Source organism: Halteromyces radiatus, assembly GCF_025201355.1.
Source record: "Halteromyces radiatus strain CBS 162.75 chromosome Unknown BX664scaffold_13, whole genome shotgun sequence".
Classification (NCBI taxonomy): Eukaryota; Fungi; Mucoromycota; class Mucoromycetes; order Mucorales; family Cunninghamellaceae; genus Halteromyces; species Halteromyces radiatus.
In genome coordinates, this window is record NW_026251699.1 from 25155 (window position 1) to 38751 (window position 13597).

At 33.8% G+C, this 13597-nt stretch overlaps 6 protein-coding genes across 6 annotated transcripts; 3 read left to right on the top strand and 3 right to left on the bottom strand.

Annotated features, from left to right (window-relative positions):
- Positions 1 to 685: 685 nt before the first annotated feature.
- On the bottom strand, positions 686 to 1717 carry BX664DRAFT_344293 (uncharacterized protein). The gene is made up of 2 exons (XM_051547445.1): positions 975 to 1717; positions 686 to 881 (listed from the first exon to the last, which is right to left on the bottom strand). The coding sequence occupies exon 1, from the start codon at positions 1496 to 1498 to the stop codon at positions 1094 to 1096; it is 405 nt and encodes a 134-aa protein (XP_051395656.1). The 5' UTR covers positions 1499 to 1717; the 3' UTR covers positions 686 to 881; positions 975 to 1093.
- A 555-nt stretch (positions 1718 to 2272) lies between these two features.
- On the bottom strand, positions 2273 to 3655 carry BX664DRAFT_318637 (uncharacterized protein; the record flags this gene model as incomplete). The annotated part of the gene is made up of 5 exons (XM_051542805.1): positions 2273 to 2397; positions 2424 to 2557; positions 2644 to 2815; positions 2922 to 2963; positions 3523 to 3655. 5 exons carry the CDS (start codon positions 3653 to 3655, stop codon positions 2273 to 2275), a joined length of 606 nt encoding a protein of 201 aa, XP_051395657.1.
- Positions 3656 to 4074: 419 nt separating this feature from the next.
- BX664DRAFT_344304 (uncharacterized protein) lies at positions 4075 to 6701 on the top strand. Its single transcript, XM_051547446.1, has 11 exons — positions 4075 to 4285; positions 4397 to 4481; positions 4542 to 4611; positions 4670 to 4756; positions 4810 to 5095; positions 5177 to 5289; positions 5382 to 5617; positions 5700 to 5908; positions 5972 to 6221; positions 6286 to 6403; positions 6508 to 6701. The coding sequence occupies exons 1-11, from the start codon at positions 4137 to 4139 to the stop codon at positions 6654 to 6656; spliced, it is 1752 nt and encodes a 583-aa protein (XP_051395658.1). The 5' UTR covers positions 4075 to 4136; the 3' UTR covers positions 6657 to 6701.
- Positions 6702 to 7089: 388 nt separating this feature from the next.
- Positions 7090 to 7808, top strand: BX664DRAFT_344311 (uncharacterized protein). The gene is made up of 2 exons (XM_051547447.1): positions 7090 to 7308; positions 7411 to 7808. The coding sequence occupies exons 1-2, from the start codon at positions 7237 to 7239 to the stop codon at positions 7597 to 7599; spliced, it is 261 nt and encodes an 86-aa protein (XP_051395659.1). The 5' UTR covers positions 7090 to 7236; the 3' UTR covers positions 7600 to 7808.
- BX664DRAFT_389641 (Nsp1-like C-terminal region-domain-containing protein) lies at positions 7287 to 9410 on the bottom strand. Its single transcript, XM_051549554.1, has 5 exons — positions 9369 to 9410; positions 8796 to 9287; positions 8340 to 8674; positions 7956 to 8279; positions 7287 to 7884 (listed from the first exon to the last, which is right to left on the bottom strand). The coding sequence occupies exons 1-5, from the start codon at positions 9370 to 9372 to the stop codon at positions 7750 to 7752; spliced, it is 1290 nt and encodes a 429-aa protein (XP_051395660.1). The 5' UTR covers positions 9373 to 9410; the 3' UTR covers positions 7287 to 7749.
- A 661-nt stretch (positions 9411 to 10071) lies between these two features.
- Positions 10072 to 13281, top strand: BX664DRAFT_270945 (plasma-membrane proton-efflux P-type ATPase; the record flags this gene model as incomplete). The annotated part of the gene is made up of 6 exons (XM_051541120.1): positions 10072 to 10306; positions 10423 to 11107; positions 11207 to 12030; positions 12111 to 12205; positions 12272 to 12734; positions 12854 to 13281. 6 exons carry the CDS (start codon positions 10072 to 10074, stop codon positions 13279 to 13281), a joined length of 2730 nt encoding a protein of 909 aa, XP_051395661.1.
- Positions 13282 to 13597: the final 316 nt, after the last annotated feature.

Consider the following 13597-nt stretch of genomic DNA (forward strand, 5'->3'; position numbering starts at 1 on the left):
TCCAATGTGATACTGTTATCCGAAGAAAAAATTGAATTGCTAATCGCCGTACTGGAAGATCTTTGAGATGAAGGTTTATAATAGTGTCGTTCAAAAGTGTTCGTTGACAAGCTCCAATTTGCGTGTTTTTTTTTACTTCTTGGATTGCATGGCCGGTTTCCACTGCTTTTGTACTGGATGCCGCTCTGATCGAATGTGCTTGAAAATGTTTGGTATCAATACCAGCCGTTGTCATTTCTTGTTTTATCCAATTTGCCACTGTAGCTGGTCGAACGGAATTTGTTGGTTTGTAGTCGTCTTCTAAGTATGTCAAGAATAGGGTGTGATCTAATGGTAAGTGTTGTCGAAGATTTGCTGTTTTTTCCAAGAAAATCCTCATCGTTCTAACAGGGCATAATTGATCCTCGCCAATCTCTTCCAAAGTGGTTGATTTTACTTGAATTTCTTTTGGTTCACGAACATGCAGTGTGATGGACCAGTTTGTTCCTTCTTGTTGTACAGTAATATCCCGGAATTGTAGCCTGCTGAAATGAGACGAGACAATAAAAAGAGTATTTGAAGCATAAAAGAACCTATAATTTTATTTTGAGCATAAGAGTCATAATTAATAAAACATAAAAAAAGTTAAGGAATGTACTTACCGTGGTAAACACGGTTCAAATAAAAAATGAAAAAAAAAATAAATAAAATAAGAATAAAAAAAAAAATAAAAGGAAAGAAAGACAAAAGGAAAGAAAAGGGCATAAAAAAAATTGGGCGTAAATAATAAATTTCATAAAAAAAAAAGAAAAGTCATATCACTGTCCGCTATCACCTGTCAATGTCAGATCTTGGATGCCACATAGTAGCTATACAGTATTTCTCAAGTTTTTTGTAATTTTCTAGAGAAAAAAAATGCCGCGTTGGTTATCTCTTGCCCCTTATCAATTTTCATTTTCAAATATTTAGTATTGGAAATGTTTTTTTTAACGTACCTTCAACCTTTTACCACGATATGAGCAATTATCATCATTTGCTCTTCTTATTCTTTCGGTTGTTAGTGATGACGATGACGGTGATGGTGATTCAGCTGTTGTTGTTGTTTGGTGCATATTTAAGTATTGATAGGAGAGTTCATAGCATCTGTCGATAACGGAGTTTTGCCGCTAACAAGAAGCTGTGGGGTAGGTGATTGCTGTTGCAAGAAATAGCTAATCGATGTTAGAGGCGTGAAAGCCTCCTTTGGAATTGTCTTCACTCTTGATGGTGTTATAAAGAATACACCTGGCGACCAGCATTGATTCTTTATTTCCAAGGCAACGGGAATCGCCGATGATACGTCCATTTTACTTTTTATTCTGAAGGATGGCTCCGTTACAGCAATTGTCACGCATAAGGTCCATTTGGAGTATTTGATGTAGATTGATGTCGCGTATCTTATAAGGCGACAAATGAATTTGTCATCAACGTTGTTCTGAACCTCCACAATTATTTCGTACTGTTGGAGCGAAGTCGACATTCTTGTTGAAAACTTGACTGATGTCCTGTAACGCACTGTCACCAACACAATAGTCGTCTTCTTCAGGTTCCACCGTCTCCATGACGACGGCAAAGGCCAGGGCAATATTGGTATTCATGACCGACTTTAGGCGAAGACATTGTCGTTGAGCGTCGTAACAAAAAAAAATAAAGATCGATGCTTGTAGGTGACGATGACGATGACGACGATGACGACGATGACGACGATGACGACGATGACGGATCCAATGAGAAAAGTAACCAAAATAATAAATAAAAAATGGACATAAAAAAATAAGAAATTTTCAAGAACGCACCAAAATGATATGTTGTAGAAAGTTTTCCAGATCTTCCACATGTTGTTGTAATGAAGGATGATATCATCTATGTAAGCCACGACGCAAGTGTTGATCAGATTCTTGAGCGCCAAATATATTGCACGACAAAAAGTTGACGGTCCATTTTGAATACCAAAAATCCATTGTCTACAAGCTGAAGTGGGACAATCTCTGCTTTGTTACCTATAATGATGATAATAACGAGTCAGTCAAGTCAACCCCCTCCCGAACACTCTCAACAACCATTTACCACAAACTTGGTTACTGTGAATCTTGATATACTTTGGATCCACTATCGGGCATCTTGTCATAAATTCATTTAAAATGATTTTTGATTCAATTAAGAGCTTGAGCTTGTCATTATTTATTTTGTCACTTGTCATTTCACGTTTCTTTTTTTTTCATCTCGGGAAGAGGAGTCATAAAATGGTAGGTTGTTAGATGTTGTATGTCCAACAAAAACGTAAATAAAAGTTTATGCGATCCATCAGCATTGTTTCGGAAACGATAGTGATCCTTGCCTTTTCAACTTTAATTCCAGATGGAGATCGTTCATTGTTGACTAATTTTTTTTTTTTGGCGCCATACAATGGAATAAACCTGATTCATCCATGTTGTATATTCTTTCAGCAGGGTAATTCTTTATTTCTTCCATGATTTTTTGTACATGTTCCAAACTGTTAACATCCGCTTGAGATCCATCCTTGAATACAGATAGGATTCTACAATCAAATTCGAAGAGCCATAACATTTATTGTTATATCGTCAGTTACTTTTTTTTTTTTTTTTTTTTTTTTTTTTTTTTTACCTTGAATAGGCCAACAACGGCAAAGGTAGCAATGCATACGTTAGATATTCGATCATGCCTAACCACGCCATAAACAAGGGACCGTTTTTGTTGTTTTTGTTGCAGTAGCAAAACTTCGTTCCCACGTCACCACCCCTGACGCGTACAGGTATTAACAGAGACAAGGTAGGTCCTCCGTTTCAACGATCAGCGCGTCCACATCATAGGATTCCCAAAACATATCAAGATTAAGCACCCACTACAGGAGTTAATGCGAATTGATTCCCATAGTCAAACACCTATACGACCAGTAGCAGTAACAAAGCCATCGATAGAACCAGCTACAAAAAAAAAAAAAAAAAGCTGTCAGAAAAATAGAAGAAAAAAAAAAAAGAGTAATAAATAACTTACGTTGCAAAGCACTTTGTCTGGTGGTTTTGATAGTCAGTAAAGAGAATGAGAGGAGAAGTTGAAAGCAAAGGAGATGATGGCAAAATAGAATAATAAAGTGAATAAAGATCTTAGAAAACCTCTTTGTAAAATTTTCTTGGCACAGTAGCAAAAATGGGAGGAAGAGGAAGGCGATTACGCGCACCGATAATGTTGAATTTTAATTCACCACATTTTTTTTAGTTTGGTCACCAGATCATGTTTTGTTTTTGTTTATTCTTGAATAGAATACTTTTTTGATTTATCAGTGAATGATATTAGTTTGCTAGCCTTCTTATAATAGTGTATATTTTCTTTCGTTTTACTCTCTTTGTTGATGCTACAGATTGGAGAAAATAAAAAAAAAAAGTTCGATTTCTTCAGGGCGACTATGATGAAACAAATAATTGTATGAGAGTTGGCTGAATTTGATTAAAGTTGATAGACTGTGTTCGAATATCGATCGATTACTTTGTATGATCCAATCCAATTGAACATAAGTTTTTGACCATGGTTTGCGTTCGAAAGATTGGTAATTGTAGATCATGACTTTGTCCTCGATCCCAAATTGGCATGGATCCACCTTCAAGTTTTTTTTAACCATATCGTGAAGTCGCCCGATGTAGGTGTGTCGGCTGTACACAACGTCCTGATTTTTCCAATGCGCGCACTTGTACCGTGGTATTTCCCAACTTGAAGCTGAAGATCAGATAGGGTGATAGGAAGCGAAAGAGCTTGTTGTTGAGTGTGATTGATAATACAAGAAAAAAAAAATTAAAAGAAAAGGGCGCCTTTTTATGCTTATTCCAAGTCAAAAGTCCTGGGAACCCAAAGAGCACCCAAGAAAATATAAAGTCCTTTTTTTTTTTTTTTAATTTGCACGTTAAAAAAATCCGGCCACCCGCCAAGCGCGAATGGAAAACTCCAGTAATTTTTCTCGACTGTGAAAGATCACTGGTCGTTTTTTTTTTTTTTTGGTTTTTTTTTTTTTTGGTTTTTTTTTTTTTTTGGTTTTTTTTTGGTTTTTTTTTTTCTTTTCTTATTTATCCCTAAAACAAAAAAAAAGAAAAAAGCTTAAACAATCGATGACTGATACTGTCTCTGACAACCTTTCTAATATAATCAATTTATCATGGCAACCTCAAGGTGGATTTATAGCTTCCAGCTTAAAACAAAAGCAAACGGTCATGTACTCTCCGAAGAACCACGTTTCAAAAATAGTTCCTATCGAAAAGTCAGTAAAAAAAAAAATATATAGATTGCCAGACTATTGACGAGTAAATTTAATAATTCATATAACTCAATCCGAATATATATATATATATATATATATATATATATATAGTCAAAGTATTATTTCCCTCCGTCAACTGGATGACGATATCAGCGTTATTATGCGACAACGAGCACAGAACGGTTATCTCATGAACGTAAGAGAAGGAAACAAAATGGTGACCAAGAAAAGTATACTCATTTCCATCTATGAATAGTGTGAAAAAAACTACCGAATGGTGAACGAAAAAGATAGAAAACTAGGCGAAACTTGGTTATGGATGGAAAGTAAGAAGTCAATAATGAAAAGCATCGGTGCAATGTCCTTTAACAATACATTTTATAGGAGCAGTAAAAGTGATCAATAAATCAGGCCAGTTTAATAATATGGATTATAATCTTAGAGGAGTTTATCAAATATGGATGGGACCAGGTAAATAGAATACTTTATATGATAAGAGATGATTTTTTCATCGGTTTATATAGGATCTCAAGGAAGGAAGGCATCTCCATCAAGTACTCCTCGACCTAATATATCTTCCCCTCAAAAGCGATCTTCTGCTGGTCGAAAAAAAGATTCACAACCTACATCACCCAATACTGATATGGAAAAACAGCAACAACAAGCACTACAACAACAACAACAACAACAACAACAAGAAGATCAACTTTATATTATATCATCCACGACCAAATCCGATCAACGTAAAGTCGCCTTGGCCACTTGTGGATTTGATATGACTAAAAATCAACTAGAAGAAATATTGAAAAAGTAAGAAAAGGAAAAAAAAAAAAGGAGGATATCTGAAAGTAAACTATATTGATGGGATTTTCTTTTTTTATTCGAGTGTAGCTTCGAAGCAAATGGTGAATATGATAAGGCTGCAGCTTGGTCTGTTTTTAATGGTCTTACCGATCGAGCAATAGAATGTCTTTCTAATATACAAGATGTCACAAAAGAGGATGGTAAAAAAAAAAAAAAAAAAAAAAAAAAAAAAAAAAAAAAAGATCCATTTTGTAATCAATGCTCCATTGTTTTTTTTTTCTATATTCAATAGGGCAACAGCGCAAACTCATGTCTGTAGTACTTGCAGGTTATCAAACAAACTCAGATCCAACACCTACATGGCGTCATCTATGTGAATCATTAAGCAAAGATTTAGTCGATAGTCCCTATTTAAAGGCTATTTTCCAATATATAGCTTCTAGTAATTGGGATCAGGTGTTGACAGAAACTGCTATACCACTTCAAGAAAGAGTTGCAATTGCATTACGATTTTTAGATGATGATCAGGTAAGTTTTATCTTTATTTTTTTTTTTTTTTTTTGAATAACAACGTAGAAGAATTTAACTCTCCTATTATTTATATAAATAGTTGACATTATATTTGGGTCGTACTATGGATCAAGTGATTATGGATGGCGATATTGAAGGTTTAGTTTTAACAGGATTAAGTACACGAGGAATAGATTTATTAGAAAAAATGGTGAATCGATATGGTGATATTCAAACGGCTGCTCTCCTTGTTAGTTTTGTGGTACCTAGACGATTACAAGATTCTCGAGCAGAAGAATGGATTGAGAGGTAATCTTTTTTTTTTTTTTTGTGATAATGTTGATCAGTAAAGTAATCAAAAAAAAAAAAAAGTTATCGATTATTATTAGATAGATGGCAATTTTGGCATACTAGGGCCAAGTTTGATATCGAACGTGGAAAATATATGAATGCATCAGAAGATATTGCTTCCCCTCAAGTGTATGTCCGATGTACTTATTGTGCTCAGACTCTAGGACATAGTCTATTGGTTCAAAATATACGTAGTAGGGATGGGAAAAGAATGAATGTGCAAGCCAATATTTCTCCAGCTTCAAGTAGTCGTATTAGTGGCAAACAAAAAGTAGGGGAAAAAAGGGAATAACGAATGAAAGTTCATCTTAATGATTTTATAACTCTATTCTTAGGCTACAGTATGTCCTAGTTGTCGTAAACCATTACCACGTTGTGCATTATGTCTACTTCATATGGGAACACCTATTGACTCTGTACGACAAGCCATGGCAACAAACGATGCAAATAATGGTAAAAAAAAAAAAAAAAAAGACATAGAAAATATTATCCTATTCAAAAAGCTTACTTACAAGAGAAACTAAATACTTTATATATCTATATATATATGATTATAGTCGATCCCTCTAATTTTGGTTTATGGTTTACATGGTGTCAAACTTGTCGACATGGAGGTCATTCTTTACATTTATTTGATTGGTTTCAAAAACATTCCAGCTGTCCTGTTAGTAATTGTGCATGTCAGTGTCAAATTTTTACAGAATAATGATGATAATAATAAAAGATTTTTATTGATATATGAAAAAAAAAAATATGAAAAACTAAAGATTAACAAATAACTTGTTGACTATTTTTGGTCTTCTGTCCTACCTATCAATCTTCCACTCCACCCAAAAAAAAAAAAAAATCTATAGTCTACACTTTACATCAAATCTATAGTCCCAGGAAAACAGACATCCACACGAAAAATGCTTATTACAATAAAAAAAAAAAAAAAGGTAGTATAATGACATTTACACACGAGTTACAGACAAGACATTTTGGATTCCAGGTATATGCTTTATAATGTCGGATCGCTGGCGTTAAGATATGGCATATATTCCAGATATCAGACATATATATCAGATATTCGGAATTGTCCCCAATGCATGGTGATCATATTCTGAGTCTGAATTAATAGTCCCTTCTTGTTTCTTTTGTTTTTTCTCACCTTCCCCTTTCTTTCTCTTCTCCTCTTTTCTTCCTGTTTTTCTTGTCCCCTTTGGTTCTCCTTCATTACAACAATGATACATTAGTTAGTCTCTCCTTTTTAGTTTAGGTATAAATACGTTATTTCTACAACAATTATGTGTTATCTTTGGTCAACAATTACTTTTACATTGTTTATTCTATTCTCATCAAACAACTACTCTATTCTCGTAAGCACATATATAGTTACTTCTGTCTTGCCTGTCTGTCTGTTTACTGATATTATACCTTTTCTCCTGTCACGTTCATGACATGTGTTTTGCTTTTCGAAGGTTATTAGACAGATGCGAAAAACCGATGGCAAGTACCGAAAAGTAAACGGGGGGGTCTGTCTGTGTGAACAAGGACTGTTGGGCTGTCAAGAACTGCTCTTCAACTCAAGGTCGAGACATACAAGCGGCGTTGACCATATGCTTGGCGGGGGGTGGCAACTACTGATAACCAGCAAATGGCACCATTGAAAAAAAACAGGCTTTAAGACTGATTATTCAACATTACACCACGACAATCTCCTGGGAGATTCGTCTCCTGGGAGCTAGACTCAGTTTAGAACAAATTCGTTTATTGGAAAGTATATATGTAAAATAAAAATATATATATATATATATAAACTATTGTCGACCAACAGTTGTTGCATCACGTAATTTGCCCACTTCATCTAATTTCTGTTTTAAAGTAACCGATGTAGAATCAATCCATTGAAGAGAAGATAAATGAGAATTGAGAATTTTGACAATTTGACCAACCTATTGAAAAAAAAAAAAAAAATTAAATCCTTCTGTATTATTTTTTTTTTCATTCTAACATCCCGCCTTACCACATCATCTTCATTATCTGTCACTGATTGTTGAGGTCCACCCATTTTATTGATTTCATCAATCATTACAGTCAAATTGCGACTAATATCATCCATTTGTTTGTTCAAGTTTTCAGCTAGGCCATAGGCTTTTTCACGTTGTGTATCTGCAGCTTGCATAGGTTGTTTCAAATTGCTCTGTTCATATACTTCACCAATTTGTTTTTCATAGTCATGCAAGATACGATTCAAATCATCTTGTTGTGCATTGATATATTCCAAAGTTTGATCTATTTCACGTTGTTGTTGTTCCACTTGTTCCACACTACTGTTTAATTTGGAAATCTAAACAATAATAAATAATAATGAGTTGGTTTTTTTAAATATATATATATATATATTTACCTTGTTTCCATTTTCAATTAATTGTTTATCCCATTCAGCCACTTGAGCAGCTTGTTTATGAAATTCACGAGTATGAGTTGTAAGTTCCTTATTCCAAGCATTTAATATTTCCTCCATTGATTTGTTTTTTAACGTTGAAGGTGTAGGTACAGAAATAGGCTTCTGTTGTTGCTGTTGTTGTTGTTGTGTAGTGACAGTAGGAGTAGCAGTGATGGTACTAGTAGTCAAAGCATTGGTATTTGCTGCTGTTGGAGCTGTCGAAACTGTTGGTTGAGTAGTTAATGTAGGACCACTGGTACTCAAACTGGGTGTAGTTATGTTACTGGTTCCACTACCTTTGTTGATAGATGGCGAAGAAAAGAAGAAGAAGAAAAAAAAAAGAATAATTGTCAATATTGATTACCAAAAAAAAAAAAAAAAAAAAAAAAAAAAACGAAAAAGGAAGTAACAACTTACTTAAATTGAAGTTACCAAAACTAGGTGTCGTTGTAGTGCCGGAAGTAGATGGTGTTGCCGCACTGGTAGCAGTCGTAGTAGTAGCAGTAGTGGAAGAAGTGGTAGTAGCTGGCGTCGATGTATTTCCGAAAGAGAAAGTATTACTTGTAGTTGTTGTTGCTGGTGTATTTCCAAAAGAAAAAGTATTACTTGTAGTTGTTGTTGCTGGTGCCGAAGTATTTCCAAAAGAGAAAGTATTACTTGGTGTTGTTGTTGTTGTGGATGGCGCAGATGTATTTCCAAAAGAGAAAGTATTACTTGGTGTTGTTGTAGTTGGTGCAGATGTATTTCCAAAAGAAAAAGTATTACTTGTTGCTGGTGTCGATGTCGTCGTATTCAATCCACCGAAAGAAAATGGTGAACTAGTAGATGTAGTAGAAGAGGCTGGAGTGGTTTGTGTTCCGAAACCAGTAAAGCCAGTTGTATTTGATTGGCCAGTGTTGGGATTATTAACTAGATCCAACAAAAAAAAATAATAAAAAAAAAAATAAATAAATAAATAGAAAATAAATAAATCGATTTAAATAGACTTACACATAGTTTGGTAATGATAAGAAACAAGAAGCAACACTATAGAAAAAAAAAAAAAAAAAAAAGAAGGAAGTGGAATAAAGTAAAAACGGGGAACGCGAAAAAAAAAAAAAAAGTGACTGTGATGCTTTTCATATTTCAATATGAGAGGAACAGAGGAGTTCCAAAAAAAAAATATTATACACCATCCAATCATCTCTTTTTTTTCAATATCCACAATCAGGACCTTTTTTTTACAAATAACAACAAGATAGCATGAACTTATTTTTAATCATATAACAATTATTATAGACTTGCAAAAAATGAAAATTTTTTAATATAAAAACTAGTCATTCATATATACTTAAATATCATCAAAAAAAAATATATATTTTTTGATATTATATATTATATTTATTTTACTATAAAAAAAAAAAAACAATAAAAAGGAGATCTATCAATTAACCATAGTAATTATACTATTCAATATGTGTTTTGTGATTCATGTTGGGCTTTTATTGGGCTTTGCCAAATTTTATTTTCATGATGTTACAAAAAAAAAAAAAAAAGAGCTAATTTTAGATTCAAGTGAATCTCCCCTCTTTTCCCATTCTAATCTTTTTTTTTTTTTTTGTATTCCCTTTTTTTTTTGATATCTAAACTTTTTAGTTGTGTAGCGGTTATGGTATTTGGTTCTTTTTCTCGTCCTGACACCTCAACTCCTCTCATGGAAGAAGCAGTACCATTAACTAACACAACAACAACACAAAATCCAACAACAGGCACAGAAAAGTCTACAAAAGGGTGGGTAGACGAGATCTCCCCTCATATGGAAACTTATTTACAGACACAACCTACTTATGGTCTAACTCATGAACAAGTGACTGAACGTTTAGCACAGTTTGGACGAAATGAATTGGTAGAGAAAAAACGAAATAAAATTTTACACTTCTTATCTTTCTGTAAGTTAGAAAACCTTTCATATATATATCAAGTTACTAGAAGACTTTTTTTTACGTCATATGGTTTTACTTACTCTTTATTCTATTTCTTTTATATATATATATATATATAAAAGTTACTGGAGCTATTGCTTATCTCATGTTACTCTCCATTATTCTAACAGCTGTTACTAAGGACTGGATCGACTTTGGTATTATCTTGGGTATGTTGATTGTCAATGCTATCATTGGATATGTCGAAGAATCACGAGCGGAGTCTGCTGTAGCTTCTCTTCAACAAAGTCTTGCGCTAAAAACCAAATGTTGGCGTCAGGGACAATTGATGGATGTTGATGCTGCAGAACTTGTTGTGGGTGATATTGTGATCCTTCGTTTAGGTGATATCATCCCTGCTGATTGTAGACTTCTTGGGATTGGTGTGAATGGAGAACATGCTGAATGTGACCTTCAAGTGGATCAAAGTGCTTTAACTGGAGAATCCTTGTTGGTGAAGAAAAGAAAAAATGATATTGTCTATTCCTCTTGTATTGTCAAACAAGGTCAACAACAGGCTGTGGTTGTTCGTACAGGTCCTCATTCTTTTATCGGTCGTGCTGCTAGTCTGATCACTGTCACCACAGATGGTGGTCATTTTCAAAAGGTGATCAATTATATTGGAAATTTCTTGATCATTGCTACTGTCTTCTTGGTGACTATCATTTTCATATTTGACCTAGTGGAGCAGAAAATTCGAACTGGTTTTGTTTCTGGTGATCATGTTTTGGCTGCTCTTAATGAAATGGTGGTCTTAACTGTTGCTGCGTAAGTCTTTTATATATATATATATATATATATATATATATATATATATAATTGAACAAACTTTTTAATTTTTTTTTATTTATTTATTTATTTATTTAGTATACCTGTTGGTCTTCCAACCATCATGTCTGTCACCATGGCTATAGGTGCTAAACAACTTGCCAAACGTCAAGTAATCATTAAACGACTTACTGCAGTAGAAGAATTAGCTTCTGTCTCCATTTTATGCAGTGATAAAACTGGCACTTTGACAATGAATCAACTGACTTTTGACGAACCTTATTTACGTGAACCCTATTCCAAAAATGATCTTTTACTTTATGCCTATCTCGCAAGTGAAAGAGGTACAAAGGATCCTATTGAAATGGCTGTTCGAGCTGCAACAGAATCATCCATTCCCACCATCATTCAACAAGGTCATATTCCAGGATATGAAGTCATTTCTTTTAATCCATTTAATCCAAATGAAAAAATGTCACAGGCAACAATTCAACAACAACAGGATGACAATACAACCACTACTTTCCGTGTAGCAAAAGGAGCACCTCAAGTCATATTACAACTTGTGGGTGGAGATACTATTGCAGAACAAACCATTGATGCTTTTGCTACTCGAGGCTTACGTGCTTTAGGTGTGGCTCGTACTACATCTCATGATGAAGGATGGGAATTGGTGGGTCTTTTTAGTTTGATTGATCCTCCACGACATGATTCAGCATCTACTATTCAAGAATGTGCACAGTATGGTATTAGTGTCAAAATGATCACAGGGGATCAGACTGTGATTGCTCAAGAAGTAGCTGGTCGACTTGGTATGGGACAACATATTTTGGATGCAGATCATCTTGTGGATTCATCGATTTCTGAGCATCAATTGGCTTTAGATTGTCTACATGCTGATGGATTTGCTCGTGTGATACCTGGTAAGTAACAATGAACATATAATGGAAAGGCATAAAAGATTGAATTCATCCTTTTTTATTTTATTTTTTTTTCTTCCAAGAACACAAGTATCGTGTTATAGAACTTTTACAAAATCAAGGTTATTTTGTTGCAATGACAGGTGATGGTGTGAATGATGCAGCTGCATTAAAAAAAGTAAGTAACCTATTGATAAATTATATCGTATATTCTATTTACTAAAAGAAAGGAAAAAAAAAATAGGCAAACGTAGGTATTGCGGTGGAAGGAAGTACAGATGCTGCACGATCTGCATCCGATGTCGTTTTATTGGAACCTGGTCTATCTGCTATCATTGAAGCTGTTAAAACATCTCGTGTCATATTTCATCGACTTCATTCTTATGCATTATATCGAATTGCATCCACCATCCATTTTTTATTGTTTTTCTTTGTCATCACTTTGGCAGAAGATTGGCAAATGCCTCCAGTGTTTTTGATTCTGATTTCTGTCCTTAATGATGCTGCTACATTGATCATGGCAGTAGACAATGTCAAAATCAGCAAACAACCTCAGACATGGCGATTACCTTTATTAATCTTTTTATCGTGTGTTTTGGCAATCCTTTTGGCTGGTATTTCTTTTGGTCACTTTTATATTTTTAGAGATGTTCTTCATGTATCACCAGGTCAATTATCTACTATCATGTATTTACATATATCTTCTGGTAAGATAACAAAAAAAAAAAAGAAAAAAAAAAGAAAAAAAAATAGAAAAAAAAATGAAATGGCGAAAATTGATATAATATATTATTATTTTTTATTTTTATTTTATTTTATTGTAAAGCTCCTCATTTTGTCATTTTTTCTACCCGAGTGAATGGATTCTGTTGGAAAAGTTTACCTTCATGGCCTTTTACATTGGTTGTTCTTGGTACACAAGTCATTGCTTTAATCTTATCAGTATATGGCATGTTTGGTCAAAACCCGAATATTGAAGGTATTGGTTGGTCTACTGGTCTAATCATCCTTGCCATTTCATTAGCAACCTTTTTACTAACAGATATAGTAAAAGTGGCGACTATTAGATTATGGGATAGGATGAAAATAAAACGTCAACAAAGCAAACAACCATTATCCATCCCACTTCAAGAACAAAGAAAAGATGGTACTCGTGCTCAACGTTTTATACAAAAACAGGAAGGACAAAGGTCAAGATCAGGATATGATCGAGCTCAACGACGAGGATCCAATACTTCTGTTCAATCTTATTAAAAAAAACCAAGTATCATAGCTTTTTCCCTTTATATTCTATCTACCTATGTTTTTTATTATATATATTGTATTGTTTTATGTATATTTATTCCAATAAATGAAAAAAAAAAGTGTAAATTATATTTAGAAAGGATTGCTGATGATGATTGACTTTTTTAAACACACAATCACAAATCATCCTTCCTATAGATACAACTTCATTTCATTTGTAGCAAGCAAAGGACAAAATTTACTCTTTTTCTCTAAGCATTTTTTGGTGCAATTATCATTCAAGATCCAATCATATAACAGTTTTTCATGATCGGACTTTTGATAT